At 47.1% G+C, this 18,071-nt stretch overlaps 1 protein-coding gene and 1 long non-coding RNA gene across 2 annotated transcripts; both read right to left on the minus strand.

The window, feature by feature from the left end:
* Positions 1-96: 96 nt before the first annotated feature.
* Positions 97-1,029, minus strand: LOC110017695. Its single transcript, XR_002293182.2, has 2 exons — positions 856-1,029; positions 97-439 (listed from the first exon to the last, which is right to left on the minus strand). It is a non-coding gene; the product is annotated as an uncharacterized LOC110017695 (long non-coding RNA).
* An 896-nt stretch (positions 1,030-1,925) lies between these two features.
* On the minus strand, positions 1,926-18,071 carry gtf3c2 (general transcription factor IIIC subunit 2). Its single transcript, XM_023953056.1, has 20 exons — positions 17,831-18,071; positions 17,279-17,363; positions 16,190-16,742; positions 14,807-14,940; positions 14,341-14,522; positions 14,058-14,143; positions 13,004-13,081; positions 12,488-12,589; positions 12,111-12,338; positions 11,835-11,946; positions 11,641-11,758; positions 8,116-8,141; positions 7,911-8,037; positions 7,689-7,833; positions 7,027-7,188; positions 6,863-6,941; positions 6,263-6,391; positions 5,929-6,132; positions 5,386-5,493; positions 1,926-3,307 (listed from the first exon to the last, which is right to left on the minus strand). The coding sequence occupies exons 2-20, from the start codon at positions 17,304-17,306 to the stop codon at positions 3,086-3,088; spliced, it is 2,823 nt and encodes a 940-aa protein (XP_023808824.1). The 5' UTR covers positions 17,307-17,363; positions 17,831-18,071; the 3' UTR covers positions 1,926-3,085.

Below are 18,071 nucleotides of genomic sequence, written 5' to 3' on the forward strand. Positions count from 1 at the left end.
ATTTGTAATTTAAAAAAAAAAAGGTTTGTAAATTGGCCCTAAAAGTCATCCTTTTCTGCGGCACCATGAATACCATAAATTAAAAACAACAACAAATAGGATCTTTGATGGTAGTTTTATTGAAAATAAAAGATAAATCTTTCTAAACAGTAAATGCTGGATTTTGGACGGAACCACAGCAGCTTCTAAATGTTTCTGAAACTGAAAATGCAAAACTGTGGGAACAGAGCAGCAAAATGAGAGAACATGGTTGTGGAACGACAGGCTGTGAGTTTGCAGCAGCGAGGACAGAAACAGGATGGAGGGCGTCCGCCGCTCAGGGCCAGAACGGATGGACGTCTGCAGCCGGACAGTCAGTTTCACTCGCCTCCTCCGTTTCTCATCGTCATCCCACAGCTTTTTAAATCTTCCACCAAAACACCTCAGCTTTTCTCAGACACTGCAATGAACCAATCAGACACCGGATCAGAGAATCCGGACTAAAAGGATCCAATTCCATTGAAAATAAAGCAAATTTAAACCTTTGAAATGTGGATTTGGGTCAAAAATACTTTCTCACTGCTAACTTTGAAGTACAATACTTAAATAAAAAGTCCATCATTTGGTCATTTAAAACAATCAATTATAACTGATTCATTTGAAAGCATTTACAATAAACAAAGAGTCTAAAATTGTTAAAAAAAAAGCATAGAAATAATCAAAACATTTAGATATGGTGCATTTAGCAGCTGTCCTGCTGGAAACACCTGATTCTGGAAATCTGCAGCAGAAATTCCTGATAAACCAGCAGAACATCAAAGATTCGGACAAAAACAAGAAAAAAAAACACTGAAGTAACTCTTTGAAATAAAAAACCTTTCTTTTTACTGCTCCTTCACTTCTGCCGCTCTGCAGAGTCATGTTTGATCCCATAAGACGGAAGCGGCTCCGTCTTATGGTAAATCAGACGCAGCTTCCATAAATGCCCAAAAGAGGAAGATTTTGCTCCAACTTTCTCTGCAGAAAGTCTGCAGCCGTTCAGGACGCTCCTCCCAGCTCCTCCCACCCCTCCACCTCCCTCCAGCCGTCACGAAGCTGCAGTCCGGACGTCTGAACCCAAACAGAAACCCAACATCTGCTCTGAAACAAGCACAAATGGATAAAAAACAGTCCAAGAATCAAGAGGAGGTTGGCCTTTTTCTTGTAGATGAAGTTAGGTAGTAGAGTTAAAACCAAGAGTGAAAACTGCACCGACTTTTTAAAGGTATCGAGGCACATTTTAGCGGGACCACAGGTGATGACCAGCTAATGAAAGCCATCTTAAGAAGCCGACAGTGAGATGCTGAGGAGCCGGTGTCGCAGGAGGACAGCTGCGCATCGTGGGCGTGGCCACATCCTCGCAGATGCAGCCGCTTGCATGGTTGTTCGTCGTTCATCCGTCAGAAAATCTTGTAATTTCATGTTCAACTGCCAATCAGAACGAGTCAAAACATGCAGAGGATGATTCAAAATCTTCCCTAAAATACTATATTTGAACCAATTTTTTAAACCATATGGTGTTAATTTATATACATTTGCTTTTTTTAAAAAAGAACCCCAAAGGAACAGTTCAATCCAGTGAATGTGTTTGGTGTTTGTCTCTTCACGTCTGAGAATGCTTCTCCTGTGCCGTTCCTGTTTGTGACAATTCTACACTGTGTGCCTGATGCAAATACGCCAGAAAAAAGGCTTTTCCAGTCAATAACTTGATGTTTTTCTGTGTAAAGACTTTGATTTTCCTTGTAAAAGTGTTCTTCATGAACGTGTCAAAGTGTTGGTGAAAGACGTAAAACCACTTGTGCAAAGTTTGATATAATTCATTTTTATGTGGCCGAAGCTTTTGTACGGTGAAATAAAAGACGTTTGGAGCCGGGTTCCCGAGCGCTTTTTACAAAAAAAACCCAAAATGCTTTTGTTACAAAAACCTTTATTACAAGCAAATATTCAAAAATAATGTTCTTTGTGTCTGAATGCTTCCATCTAAAAATATATTAATTTAAATGACATTCTGAGGCTTCTGCACACAATAAAAACTCCATTTAGAAAAATAAAAACAAGAAAAAGTCCTTTTACATTTGTGTTTTTATGTCAGAAATAAAAAAAACAAGCTGAGATTTTAAGCAAATAATTAGAAAATTCAAGTTTTTCCCCAAAGTTTGGCCTGAGTTCAGAACAGAAACGTTGACTGAATGGAAAAACAAAGATTTCTTCGGATTTATGATCAGTTTAAGAGCTTCTATGATGCGTTCAGGTGCATCAAATCAGATTAAGGAGCAAATTAAAATGTAGGCAAAGACCTTTATGTTCTTAAAAGGTTTTTAAAAAGTATCGTCCTATTTTTTTCTACATTTTAAATCCTAAAAATAATTCCTAGTTGTAGAATTTAATAAGATGTTTGCCTGACAGGCCAGCAGGATAAACAGAACTCTGTTCCTCACAGAGGAAACGTCCTTTCTGCTGCATTTCACGGATTCTACCCCACACACTTGACTCCTCCCCCTTTGTTTCAGTGGACTTTTCCACGGAAATGCAGGTTTTTTTCTGCAGATTTGAGCTTCAGGCCAACCCGTTGGTGCCTGAACGGTTTTAAAAACAGGAATTTAAAGGACCCTTTTTGAAAACTGAAACTCGTTTTGCGGCTCCAAAGATTCAAGAAAAACGGGTTTCTCTGCAAAAAGATTTTAGTTAAAATCATTTGAGGCAAAAGTAAAATTTCTACTAATCTAAATACTAAAAATCGAACCAAAAAACATGGAAGACAGCGGGCGACAGCGTTAACATGTAAACATTCCTGCTGGTTAACTGACCCACAGGTTAAACTTAACTAACCTTTAACTAAGTGAAGGTTTTCCTGCAGAAACACGGTAAACTTTGGTTTCCTTCATCTGCTGCTCCACAGAGCCGGCTCGTCTGGTCTGGGAGCTGATTAGAAGAAACTGTGAGGTACAAGGGGACAGTAAACGCAACACCTGTTTGCTCAACGCTTTAAGAGTCTGCATGTTTGTTCAGATGAACAAACTGGAAGTAGTGAGGAGGATGTTGGTGGAGGGAAAAGCATTTCCTCGTCTCAACGGGGATTCTGCTGACGCTCCTGCTGCTGCTGCTCCTGTGTCGGCCTCTCTGTGTGATGCTGCGTTGAGTGCAGAGCAGAGAAGTGCGAGCGGCTTTCTTGAATCATCTTCCTGGCGTTGGGGCTGATCAGGGACCTCAAACAGTGCAGCCTCAGCAGACCCGCCTGTCCTCCGGACACCAGCCACACATGGCTGCTCATGTTGGGGCTGAAGCGGACCTGGGGGAGACGGAGGAACAGCTTCAAAGCTCTGCCTGAGCATCACTGTCCTGCTGTTTGAGGAACAAGCAGCTGAATCTGTGCCACTCATCCGAACCACCAGAACGTCCAGCCGCCTTAAACACAACATGTGTAGCCAGAAAGCAGCTCTTTCAACACACACACACACACAGAGGCGGAGGGTCACGGTGTCTCCCCAGACTGGATGGGATGGGCCGGCGTCTGCTGCCGGGGTGTTGGTGGCTTCGTGGGGGTTCCTGCTTCTCTGACCTTGCGTCTCTTTTCCCCGCAGAGCGGGAGTCTACAACATCTGAGCGGGGGGGGATTGTATCCCCCGGGAAGCGGGTGGGGCCCCCGGTGTTTCCATCGTTGCTCGCAGCAGCTAGAGCCCGGCCCTCAGGCTCGCCGTCCCCTGGCCCTGTCTGGGGCCTCTGCTGGTCGCTGCTGTCCGCCTTCCCAGACGGGCAGTCGGTTTCTGCCGCCTCCCTCATTTGGTCCTCGGTAGGGCTGGCGGGCAGGTTAGACGGGTGTTCCCCCCTCTCCAAAAATATTGGTTATATGAACCTAGTGTGCATCTGTCTGTGTGCAGAAGTCTGTGAGATAAACTTCCATCATGAATGTATGAATATACTTCAGCAGTTGTGACTATTTGTTGATGTGGAAACTAAGTCATGTGATTTACTGAGGACAATCGACTACCCCCCCCCCCCTTCTAACCTCTTATCCCCTCTCTCTAACATCCCTCTCCCTCTCTCTCTCCTTTTCTTCTATCCGGTCCAACAAGGAGTGCATACAAATATAATCATCATAAATAAAGTTTAGCTTCAAATACAAAGGGGGTTTATACAAATATACTCCGTTTGTCTGAAGGTCCATAAACCTCTAGTGCAAACAGTAAAATCTGTCAGACACACGAGGCCTTCAGCTCTGATCTGCTTGCCTCAGATGTGTGAAACCGCTTGTTCTCATGGTTGTGTAGCTGAGGCTCCAGTGGTTCAGTCAATCAGAACGTGTCCAATAATCTCAGCTTTTCTTGGTTTGATTGTTGTGAATTTGAGCCCAAAAACTGAAAATCCTTTGCTTCTCAGTCTTTGATTTTAGGATTTTACTTACATAAACTCCTCCCGCAGGCCGCGGGAGTCGTGACGGTAACTTCAAACATCAGCATTACCAGCAGCCTAATGTCATCATCTTTCCTTTTAGAAGTTTGTAAAGTGCAGTGTCATCGTGGTGGTGCGTTCAGGGTCTGGTCAGACTGTTGGTGACTCTGGTATTGATCCCCGAGGGAGTCCACATGAATCAGTCGGCCTCTGCGGTTTCAAGTCCTCTGGAGGATTTCTTTTATTGCTCCGTATGAAGCAGAGAATTGACGAGCAGCGTCGTCCTCTTTGAACGTCTCAGCTGCTCCGCTCTAAAAATCGGTACGGCTCCATCTTTTTTGGTGAGAGGAAGATCCATTCTGCTCGTCATCACTATAAATCTCAGGGATGTTTGTTTCCTTTCCCCTCCATCTTCATCCCATAACTCCACCTGGACAAGAAGCTGCAGCACAATTTTGGAGGCGTTTTGTCCCGTAGATCATTTCAGCCCAGAGGCCACAGAGACTCCTTCAGCTCTGGAAATCAGACTCATCCAATACCCCCCCCCCCCCCCCCACCCACACACACACACTGAGGCCAACATTTTACACATCATTGAGTCCACCCTGACTTTACAGCTGCGCATCACAAAGCAGGGGAGGAAGAGGAGGAGCGCATCCACCTGTGTGCGTCTGTGTGCATGTTTGTATCCTTAATAGGTGTGTGTGTAAATAAATGTGTGTCTGTGTGTATAAATGTGTTTGTGTGTGTGTAAATGTGTGTCTGTGGGCGTGTGTTTGTGCGTGTGTGAATGTGTGTTTTTGTGTGTGTATAAATATGTGCATGTGTGTAAATGGGTGTTTTTGTTTGTGTGTAAATGTGTGTGTGTGTGTGTGTAAATGTGTGTCTGTGTGTAAATGTGTGTTTTGGTGTGCGTGTATAAATGCGTGTGTTTAAATGTGTGTTTTGGTGTGTGTGTAAATGTGTGTCTGTGTGTACCTTGTGCAGCGCGGCCAGTGTGTTCTCGTCCATGTTGACCTTGGCTGTGCTCTCCGTGTTTTTCATGCGTTTCCATGGCGATCGTTTCTCTAAATTCCCCAGGTTTTTCTGGAATCACAGACACGTTTTTCGGCGAGTTTAACCTCTGATAAATAATAAAACAGAGAAAGCTGCAGCTTCCTGTCCAAAATAAACAACCGTAGAGCAGATTCCCACAGAAGAGACAGAAAAACCTCCCAGACGGTCAGAGATTTAACCAGAAGCAGGAGTTTCACCGCTGAATATGAACTGATGTGTGAGCATCAACAGCAGAAAATGTTCACTTTCACTGCATCATGAAGTCTGTTAGTTTTCTTCAGGTCTAACGCTGGGATTCTTCAGCGTCTGAGGCTTAAATCACTGCAGCAGTCATTTACTAAATCCTCAGCCAAGGGACAGAAACTGAAGTGTTTTTAAAGGACGTCCAATGCCGCCATGGCGGGGGACGTTTTGTCTGTTTGTGGCGCTGTGGCAGAACCGTTGGGCTGCAGCTCGTCCACCCACCACGTTGCTGTCTGCGTAGTGCAGGCTGGATCTCTGCACTCCCTCCTTGTACGTGTCCAGCCGCAGATGAAGACCTTTCTTCCTCTGAACCTCCTCGTCCTCATCCGGCTTCCTCGACTGCTCCTTCTCCTGCTCAACACCTGCTCCTCCTTCCTCCTTCACCTCCTTCTCTTCCCGAGGAACCATGGAGGTGAAGCAGATGGGCTGAGAGGAGCAAAGACGGGGAGAAGGTAAAGCGTCTGTGGTGGAAACTGGTAAACATTTCTAAATGAAAGATTCTCTAGAGACGATGCTGTAGCCCCCGCCGGAGGAGGACAGATGGGCAGAAACGTACGAAGCGTCTTAAGATGTTCCGTTTGACGAGGGGGCCAGAGTGGTCCAGCTGAGGGAGGATGGAGAGGATCAGCTCGCCCACGACGTCTGCCGACACCACGCAGTTTAACCACTCGGAGTAGGACATGGACTGCAGGGACACCAAGAACGAGAAGATGATCTCACAGAAAAGAAAGTTTCTAATACAGTCTGAGCTTTGAAATCCAGAAACCTCTGTGCTACGGTTACTGGACCTGACCTTTGACCCTGATGACCAGTACGTCCTCTTGGACAGGCTGAAAAACTAAATTTCTCCAACTAAATGAAGCTAAAACTGAGGTTCTAGTCTGTGCTCCTGACAGTTGCCTCCCCCAGATAGTCAAGTGGTTCGGTCCACTTGCTTCCTCTATCAAGCCGTCTGTCAGGAACCTCGGGGTCACTCCAGACCCGGTTTTATCCCTTGACTCTCAAGTCGGGTCACTTGTTCGTTCTTGTTTTTATCATCTAAAAAACATTGCTAATGCCAATTGTGTCGCGTTCTGAGATGGAGATGCTGATCCACGCTCTACCAAAGACTCTCCCCACCCGGAGAAGCTGCCCCTCCCATCAGAATGTCTCTCACCCACACAGACGTATTCCTCGGAATAGCGTAATAGGACGGCGTGCTCAGGCCGAGGAAATGAAGTCCTTGGTTGCCTTTCCTGAAAGGAAAATACGGGAACGCTGAGGCGACAGGAGGAAAGGGGAGGGGATGATTAAACGGTGGGGGTGGGAGGGGGTCCTTACGCCACAAAAGCACAATCTTGAGCGATCAGCAGGCCTGGAGACGTCAGCGGCCAACACATTTCATTGGTCAGGAAGCGTTTCTGCACCATGAGGGGGTCGCAGAGCCTCCTCAGGTCCCACATCTTCAGGTGGCGATCCTCCCCCGCCGTGGCCAGCAGGTGTCTGCAGAGGACGGAGCGGTTACCGGACAGGCGGACACATCAGTGCAGCCCCCCCCCCCATTACGCCTGTTCACTCTGGAGACATCAATCCACGTCTCCGGGGGTCAAATGAGGGCTGGAGGACGAGGGACGATCACAAACGGTTTAAAAAACGCTGAGGCACGTTAGGGAGGAGGGAAAAAGCTCCTCTAGAGCAAGTGATGATCTGCAGGAGCCAGGAGGAAACACCTGAACGCACCGCCAGCTCCATGAGACCTCAAAGACGGATCTCATCTGAGGAAAACGGGACTTATGACTGTGTAGCAGCAGTTTCTGAGGTTCTTATTTTGCCCGGTTGGATAAATCTCCGTTTTTGTGGTGGGGGTGGGGGGCCCGTCACTGCTCTACAGCGGCACATGCATCAGGTGATCAACGGAGCAGGAAGACCTGCGCAGCGATGAGTGAGGGCAGGAACGTCTGTCCCCAAAAGGCGCCGTCCTCGCCTACAGCAGGTGGGCTCACCTGGAGGCGGGGCAGAAGGCCAAAGCCCGGACGGCGTGATCGTGAGCCAGGAAGCAGCGATGCGGCAGCAGACTCAGAGACCTGTCCGCCTCCCGCACCCGCAGCAAGGCGGCCTTCGTGGTCAGATCCCACAGACCCACCACACCTGGACGGCAGAACCGGTTTAGGAGACCCAGAAAGACGGAACCATGACTCTGTGTCTGCGTCCTCCAGCTGATGTACCGTCATAAAAGCCAACAGCCATCACGTCATGCGGCTTCTGAGGCAGCCAATCCAAAGACAGGACCAATCCACTCTCGTGGCGAGGAGCTTTGATGGCGCCCAGCTTCAGGGTGACCACTGCATCCGCCTGCGACGAAGGAGGGAGGGGTCACCATGCAGGTACTGAGCCAATCAAGACTGTCATTGCAGCAGAGACATGACTCACCTTGAATATTGGAGGCCTGTTGTTTTCTGTGGACAGAGTCAACCAGAAGACGCGTCAATCATCAGGGATCAAACGCACAAACACGTATGTAAAAAGCCTGACATGTTTCTAGAAGTGGTTCAGCAGGTCAGAACATTTCCTCCAGGAGTGACTCCACACCTGCTCAGGTTCATCATCAGGGACAAACACCTCCACATGAGAGCAAATCAAGAAATCATTTCAAGTCTCTAAGCGGTGAAGACGAGGAGGAAACGTTTGTTCCCGATTAGAAAACCTTCTGAAATGGACAGATCCATGAAAAAGTCCAGATCAGAGGAGCGCCTCCCTGAAAACCTCCCAAAGACGTCTGCATCAGAAGGGGGCGGAGCAGCCAGCCTGTGGCCCCGCCCACTTTAGTTTGGGCGTCACAAATACGATCTTTTTGAACGTCTTTTGTTCGTCTGCTCTCGACTCATTTGAATAAAGAAAAAAACTTAAATTTACATTGTCAGAAAAATGTCCCAATAAGACGTTAAAAACACGGATCAATCCCAAAGGCTTTCGATAAAGAGCGGGAACGGAGGAAAAGGTCAAGACATCCGTCTTCTAATCCTCAGCAGTCTTTGGGTAAATTCTATCTGGTGAATAAGGGACAGACGCCATGAAGGAGTTGGAATCCAGCTTTTTGGGTTACGGGGTTGCTGGAGCCTATCCCCGCTAATGTTGGGTGAAGATGGGATTCACCTTCCATCACAGGGCCACACAGTCACACAATTGTGTACCAGAAGGAGGATGCGGGGGGCAGCGGGGCCCAATATGTGGATCCTGCTGGAGGAGGGAGGTGTGGGTCGATGGCACGCCATCAAACAAACGAATATCATGAAAACGCAGCTGGAGCGGCGTCAAACCCGCCGTACGGTAGCTCCTTTGGTGGACATGCAGAAACAAACATCCTCCGTCAGTGTTCATGCGTGTTCAGCTGCACTCAGCGCCCCGCTCTGCCAGCAGCTGTGGAGTTTTTCCCTCTATCGTTCATAAAGGTTTGAGTCTTCAGCGTTGGACTCCTAGACATGGATGCTTCAGTGTTTAACTCTGAATGTTTCTGCCCCCCCTCCTCACGCAGGGTCATCCATCGACCCATGACGCACGTTTCTGGACTGTAGAGAGGAAGCCGGGAGAACACGCAAACGTCACACGGATTTGAACCAGGAACCTCCTCACGGAGAGGTGACAGTGCTGACCGCTGCACCGCGGTGCAGCCCACCGTCCCCTCCACAAATGGTTTTTGTTTCAGCTTCTTTCCGTTTTTAGGCTCAAGTCTTCGTAAATTTCTCAAAGGAGAAATCTGCTTTTGCAGCTGCAGCCGCTGAAATGATGAGTCAGGACTGAGAAACCATGAGCTCTGCTTGTGTTTGGAGCCCATTCATCTCCGCATGCTGCCCCCGCCCCGACATGACTGGCACGGCCCGGGGGTGGGGGTGGGGTGGGGGGGGGCGACGGATGCGTCGGCGGCGAGGGCGGAATTCATGGCTTCCAGCGCGTTTCCCACCCATCAGGTGATTCATCTTCTTTGTCATTTCAATTACAGCTCGGCGTCTGATGGAGAGCGCCGCTGTGAATTATGGGAATTCACAGCTCAGGCCTCGCATTCTTACCATTGTCTCTTTTTCTCTACATATCCCCCCACCCACCCCCAGCCCCCTCTGATGACTGGATGGACAAAAGACATTTAGATTTATCTGCGGCAAACAGCCGAGGGCGGACGCGGGATCTGATTTCACCGATTTAACCTTTAACCCCCCCCAGCTGACACTGAAATAACCACACACGCCCAGGAGCCACGTTTATCATGTTTGTGGGAAAAAGTGAGAAGAGATTTTCCTTTGACGTCCCGTTTTCCACCGTCCAAAGAACCGCAGAGGAGAAGATCCCGACTCCGCCTGCCCCCGCCTGTGTTTGTGCAGGCGGGGTTGGGATGCAGGACTCTTCTGAGCACCGGAGGAGCTCAGCTTCATTATGCGAAGGTTAAACCTGTCTGGAGAACCTCCATGCAACAGAACACGGTCTCACTCCAGAAAATTAAAAGAAAAGAAAAACCTAGTTTCCCCTGAAACTCCGACTGCTGATGGGAAACGTTGGACCACAGGCTCCATCATCCATCACATGAACATGGAGCCTTCATGCCTTCATGAACCTTCAGGCTCCTGGACCCATTCATTCATCTGCAGACTGGAGCTCCTGAGCCGATCAGGCATTAAATCTGCTCCAGACATGAAATCCATGCCTGAAAATGAGGAATTACTTCTTATGCGACTGACTTTAAACGCAGTTTTCAAGTTATCGGGTTAAGCTTGAAGCAAAAGAATAAAACGAATGATTTATTCCAAGGGTTTGATACTAGAACTATGCATTTAACACCATTTAGACAAAAATATAAATAAAATATCATTTATTTTAGAAGTTTTTTGCAATAAAAACTGAAATTTGAAAATCAGGCTGTAATTTAAGGAGTTAGAAGCCTATAATTTGTAAAATTCTTTGATACATTTAAAAAAATTGATTGTGATCCTTTATTGGCAGGCTTGTCAATCTTAAAGTTAAATTATATTTCCCACATTCAGAGTAGAAACTAAAAGTAAAATCTTTAAATCTATGAGATTTACATTCACAAGTCCATGATTCAGAACAATTCAATTAAAAAATGTGATTTTTTTAAATATTATATATGAAAGGAAGCAATAAAATGTTCCCATATCTAATGTTTTACACTGAATGAAAGTTCATTTTTCTGTTTTTTGGTGTTCAAACTCCAACCGTCCGGTCCAGATGCTGCAGTTCCTCATTCGACCACTGGAGGGGGCAATGAGTCAATTCCTACATTTCTTTACTTCAACATTTAATTTGGCTGTACTCACAAAGAAACGAATATTTAGTTTATCTTTAATAATTTTGTTATTTTAGGTTAATTTTTTTCATGAATGTCGTGGTTTTTTTTTATAAATCCCTTAAAAAATACTGAATAAGAGAACTATAAAACTCTTGAACTGTTTATCAGTTTATCTGGATTAATGGCTTTATTTCTTTTTATTTTATTTCATTTTAATAATTGTTTTTTATTGCTACTTATAGTTTGGTTTTATATATGTATGTTTAATTGATTACTTATTACTCTATTTTATAATCTTGTTTTCATCTGCTGTTTACACTTTGTTCTAGTTTTTATTTGTAAAATCCTACACTGCCTTATATTTTTTAATTTGAATGTTCCAAATGGAATAAATGTGGTGTAATTTTGAATTTTGTCAATAAAAAAATCAAATCAAATGCAGCCAGAACCTGGACCTGCTGCAGGTCAGAACCAGCACTGCCCCCTGGTGGCAGACTGCATGTAGGACACAAGCGGTTCTGCAGCGCCGCTTCACCATCACGCCTCATTTCCTTCCTGACAGACGCAGTGGTCGTTGTTTTCCAGAATAAAAGCCTTCAATATAAGCCTGCAAGCATTCCTGATGGGGTTTGAACCTCAGAGTTAGTGCAACGTCTCACCGCTGGAGGTCAGACGGTTGCTGGCGAGCAAAGCGTCAGGGTGGGGGAGGCTGTAGATGCTGACCACTCCACTGGAAGACGCCACCGCCAGCAGACCCAGCCGGGGCAGAACAGAAGCCTGAAGCGGGAGACTCGTCAAACGCTTTGGGTTTTTTGCAGGTCAGGTTTGGACGCCGGCGCTGAGAGATCAATACCTTTCTGTTGGAGGAGGGGGGCTCCCAGGCCCCCGAAGGGCACCACTTTAACCCCCAGATGAAGCCTTTATCCTGAGCCAGACCATAAACCAGAGCTGGAGGGGAGTCCGGCCTGGAAAAGGAACGATTCGTTAAAACAAAACGTTGGGATAATCCTGAAATGAGATCTTTGTCTGTAAAAATGCTGATTTTATTTCCAGACTTCCATCGTTCCTGAGCTACAGAAGGAGGACGCCAGCCCCCCCCATCCTTCCTCCTGCTCCTCCTCCTCCTCACCTGCAGTTGTACTCCAGCTCTCCACAGTCCCACAGCTGAACCAGTCCAGGTCCAGAGGAGGTGCGGGTCACGGGGTGCAGGTCGTCCATCCCCGCGTGGGACGCCACAGCTACGTACTGCCTGCAGGGGGCGCCGTCGGGCGTGGGGCACCACTCCAGGGCCCAGACGGGGCCCCCAGTGAACAGAACCATGTCCCAGCACTCCGTGTGAGCTGGCAGCGAGCAGAACCTGACGGAGCGAGAACAGGAAACGGTCAGGATGGCAGCTGAAGAGGGACACCTTCAGGAAATGAGATTCTACAACAATTCTGATTCCAGGAGGAGCGTTTCCCCTAAACCTGGAGGGACGGACAGAGGAGAGGACGTTCCCCGTCTCACCTGTCCAGCCTCAGCTGAGGGGAGTCTTGCTTGGAGAGACCTTCTCTGGACACGCTGAAGGCCGCTGACTGCAGCTCCTGAGGAACATACCGACCCGAATCGCTGCACCAAAACAGCAGGAGCAACGTGAGACCAGAGAGAGATCGCAGACGGAAACAACTTTTGTGTTTCTGAATGGACCCTGAAGGTCAGGAGATCCAGTAAATGAGACAAACTCCAAACTATTCCTGGTTTAATTTGGTCAGATAATAAAATAAATAAAAAATAAAAATAATTAAATAATAAAAAATAAATGAAAAATAAAAAAAACCAAAATAAATTATTTACAAAATAAATTAATAATAAAAAAAGATCTGTTGGACAAACTGACCAGCTGAAATGAAAACATCAAACCTTTTCTGGCTAAATAAATGAAGAAACTATTTTCCACAGAAGTGGAGTCTTTGGAGCAGAAAGGCTTCGTTCGTTCCTCCTTCCAGCAGCAGCAGGACGTCACAAACTCTTTTGACGGCTTACCTGTGTGGAACGGCGTTCCAGTCCCGGGTGGAGGGGAGCCACTCAGGGAACACCCAGCTGCTGTGGTTCTCTTCCCGACTGAAAGCACACGGAGCGGCGTTCTGTCAGAGAAGGAACCAACTCTGAAGTGTCAAATGTGACGTTTGGTCGAAAGCTAAAGAAACGGTTTTATCTATCTGGGACTCGCAGGGGCCACACAAACACACACACACACACGCACACACACACACACACACGCACACACGCACACACACACACACACACACCAACACACGCACACACACACACACGCACACACACACACACACACACACACGCACACACACACGCACACACACACACACACAAACACACACACACACACACGCACACACACACGCACACACGCACACACACACACACACACGCACACACGCACACACACACACACACGCACACACACGCACACATACACACACACGCACACACACACACACACACACACGCACACACACGCACACACGCACACACGCACACACGCACACACACACACACACACACACACACCAACACACGCACACACACGCACACACACACACACGCACACACACACGCACACACACACGCACGCACACACACACGCACACACACACGCACACACACACGCACACACGCACACACACACACACACACGCACACACACACACACACACACACCAACACACGCACACACACACACTACAGGAGCTACACACTCAGTAATGAACAGAGTTCTGAGAACACTTTTCCAGGACTTTTCCTGACTCCAGGAGCCCCGGTGAGGGCTGCATGGTGGTGTAGCGGTCGGCCGTCTTGCCTCACAGTGAGAAAGTCCTGGTTCATTTCTGCCTGTGGGGATTTTCTCCTCCACAGTCCAGAAACAGGCTGTGTAATGTTAGCTGTGTGTGTGTCTGCACCCGAGCGTGACCCCGAATCTACAGAAAACTGATTCAGAACATGTGAACTACACACAGATTTGAACCAGCACCTTCTAACTGCAGCCTTCCCTGGAACAACAACAAGTGAATCTACTTACAACTTCCTGTAGGCCCCAGCAGAGTCCCAGATACCTCTGATCATACTGAAGGGCAGCCCGTTGTGTTGTTTCCCGCTCACACTCGTCTGCAAGACAGAAGATCCTCGTTTGAGGTGAAAGCTTTCTGGTCTTTAAGTGAGGATGATGATGATGATGATGATGATGATGCTTTCAGTGGGGTGGGGACAGACGTCTTCATGCAAAAAAACCCCAAACAAACTGGATCTAAATCCTTCTGCAGCTAAATATAAACCCAGAGGGAGAGGAAAGGGGAGGGACTAACGCTGCTCCTCTGCTGAACGGCTGGACTCCTCTCATGAACCCCCATGTCAGAGTCTGTTTCAAAGTCTTCATCGTCTTCTTCTTCTTCCTCCTCCTCCTCCATCGGATCCACCTCCTCTTCAACATCTGGAACAAAATCTTCATCTTCTGAAGAATCACTGTCTGCACGCTTCTTCTTCCGACCTTCACATGGTAAATAATAGAGGACAAAACAAAGTAAAAAGAAAACACTTAACCTGCATGATAAAGGGTCATGTGAGGACAAATATCCAGCATTTCTTCCTGGGTTTTGTTTTGCCTTTTTAACTGCGAGCCCCTGCAGTTTTCAGATGTGCCAGCAGGTGGCAGCACATAAAGGCAGGTGCTTTTCATGCTCAGGTTGGTGCAGAGATCAAGCATGCATAAAGGGGCGGGGCTTGTAACTTAAAGGAAGCTAAAGGAAATAAGGAGACGTTTTTTCTCTGTACCTCTGCGTTTTCCTGCTTTAGGAGTTTGCCGTTCTGATTTGGAGTCTTCCTTCCCAGGATGGGACTTGGATTCTGAATCGTCGCTGGGGTGGGAGAGCACCTCTTTCGCCAGGAGAGTCAGATACTTCAACGCCCTGCAAGATGTCCATGTTGGTCAGAATTTGCCTCCAAAGCGGTCAGTCAGCAACATCAGGAAGGTACAGAAATGTTTCATCTTCAACATCAGAATATGTCATCGTTTAATGGTAGATGAGCGTTCCTACGTCTTATTTTAGCACCTAAACAGCTCAGCATCACTTCACATACACGTGTGCACCGATGGCAGTGATGTAAGGTGCTACTGTGGTGCAGTGTCCCACCACATGAGCAGAAAGAGCAAGAACCGAACCTGCACGTCTGCTGAGGAGCGACTTTTCCCTCCTGTAAAACCCTCTCCACGGTTCACAACAGCTCCTCTTCATCATTTCCAACAGAAATGGTTTCAAACTTTAACCTTTCAGCTCCTGTGGACCAGTGTCCCGTCTGCTGCTAACACAGCCGTCCCAACCCTCGGGCCGGGCCGGGCCGTTGGCCGGTACCGGCTGCAGAAAAAACAACACCACCTACATTTCTTTGCATTTTCTGACCCGATTCTGACGGTGGTGCAGCGGTTAGCGCTCTTGCCTCACTGCAGGAATACCCCTGGTTCAAGTCCCGGCTGGGGGACCTGAACCAGAACACTAATGGGGGGGCCGCGCCTCCTCACATGGACCTTTAGTTTCCACTTTGACAGGTCGATCACATTTTAATGATTCCTACATAAAATGTAGTGGATGAAGGTTCACCCTCAAAAGTTAAGGGAGAATGGAGGCTAAAATAAAAAATCAGCCTCGCACAGACCGGTCCGTGAAAACATCATCTGACTGACGGAAAACCGTAACCGTGGCGTCCGGCGATCTAACAGGTAACACACACCTAGGCGTGACCGTTCTCCACATTTGACCCCCCCCCCTCAGGGGAACATTCTTAAGGTTTAACCTTCAACAGCAAAGTCCAGAAGTTTGAAACCGGATGATGAAACTATATGGAGGAGGAAAAAAGTCAATCACAGTGGGGGGGTCTATAGGATTGTTTCCCCCCACTGCTTTTCAAGCAATGAATCTACTTGAAGATCATCATTTTAGTGTGTCACGTACAGAACAGGTGCAGATCTGTCTATGCAGAGCATTTATAACAGTATTATTTATATGCAGATTTTGTTTTTACTTCCTAATTTTTTTACTTTTCAATCAACTCTTTTAATGGTTAATAAACATTCTTGAGATGCAAACAAAGACCCATAGCTAACCTGAAAGTGTTTTTATCTTCTAACATGTTAGCAGAAGGTGGCGGGTTCAAACTCACGCTTTGGCCGCTCCCCTCCTGCGGCGGCCTCCTGGTTCAGGCTCCTCCCCAGCTTCTGATGGAGGCTCCACTGCAGCTTCATCAGGAGGCGGATCGGCGGTTCTCTGCTGCTTCCTCACGTACTTCCTCTTGGGCTTTGGCGTCCCGTTCTCTGGCTGCACGGGGGCATCGGCTGCGCCCGCCCCTCCTGCCGCTATGCCGTTGGCGGCAGTGTTTTCCTCTTTCAAAGGGGTTTTCCTGGGTCTTCCTCTTTGTTTAGGCTTTTCTGCTCCAGACTTCCGAGTTGGTTTGTTTGTTTTCCTCTCCTCCTCCTCCTCTTCATCATCATCATCATCATCATCATCATCATCATCATCATCATCATCATCATCATTTGTCTGACTGTTGGACTGGCTGAGCTTGCAGCTTTTTCTCTGTGCTTCCTGTCTGATCATTTTACAAATGCTCTTGTCACCACTTTCATAGTCGCTCAGGTATTTGGGGGTCTTGGTTCGTCGCCGCCCCTTAGAGCTGGGAGGTAAGTCGAGGCAGAGCTCCGATGGCGCCGACCGCCCTGCAGACACAGGACTTTGGTCATTTGGTGCGGATTTGACACGAACAACAACAACTGAGAGCCAAAGCGTCCACCGTCCGTGTTTTGTTTGAAGAAAGTATACAACATTAAAAAAAAGATTTCATATCCCAGTTTAAGAAATATAGATTTTGTTAAAGATTTGAATCTTAAATTCTATTTTTCTTGTCATTCCTCACTTTTTGCATGACATGAAAATTGTTAATTCAAATTGACCACATGATGAGTCTTGATGATTATCATATAATTGACAAATAAATTATAGTGGATGCACAGTGGTGCAGTGGTTAGCGCTCGCGCCTCACAGCAAGAAGGCCCCCAGTTCAAGTCCCAGCTGGGGGAGCTTTCTGTGTGGAGTTTGCGTGTTCTAACCGTGTAGTGCGGATTTTCTCCAGCTTCAGTCCAAAAACATGCTTTGGTTACTCTAAATTCTGTCCCCTGCCTTTGCCTATAGGATAGGCTCCAGCAGCCCTGTGACCCCAAATGAGTTTAGAAGATGAATGAAGGTTTGAACAAACCATCATCTCCAGGCTCTGCTGCCTCCATGGTGTCACAGTTTTCTCATGAGGTGATCTTCACCCAAGACAGCAGGAGAAATGAAACCTAGGAATAAAAATGAGTCAAATGTAGATATAATTGTCAGCTGGGTGTGTTTATATTGTCAATAAAAGCATGAATGAACCTGCAGCTTCATTCTGGACTGAACTCTGTTCATTAATAAGACAGTTTACTAGCTGTTTACAGTTTACACATATGAATAATAACTAAGCAAACAAACAACAAACACTTCTCAGTTTTTATTGTCGCTGATCATTTCGGCATATTTTCTAAAAAGTGAAAGAACTATGAACATCGTTTAAAAAGAAGATAAACTTTGAAGTATTATCTGCTCCTATTAGCTGTTAAGCTAGCAGCCAAAGCTAAGCTAAGCAGCTCCAGAGACAGGAAAGTGCAGCAAAACATTTTCTCCAAACCAGCGAGGCTCTGACCGGCTACCGGCGGCAATAAAAGCCCTCACAGCCGCTGTGTTTGACTTCCTGCCCGGTGGCGGACACCGACCGCCCACTTACCGGAGACGAACCCGAACCCAGGCGGCGACCAGGATCGAGACCCAAACACAGCGGACCGCCGGGAACGGCAGGGAACTGATGGACCGGCCCGACAAATTACAATCTTCTTATATTATTCGTTCTGAGCTATAAGACTACTACAAATATAAGTGTATATTTCTAATAATTATTCTGGAACACGGAACCAACACAATCATTATTACCAGCCGCCATGTTAGCTGTGAGGAAATGGATGTTTTTA

The sequence above is a fragment of the Oryzias latipes genome, chromosome 24, assembly GCF_002234675.1.
Source record: "Oryzias latipes chromosome 24, ASM223467v1".
NCBI lineage: Eukaryota > Metazoa > Chordata > Actinopteri > Beloniformes > Adrianichthyidae > Oryzias > Oryzias latipes.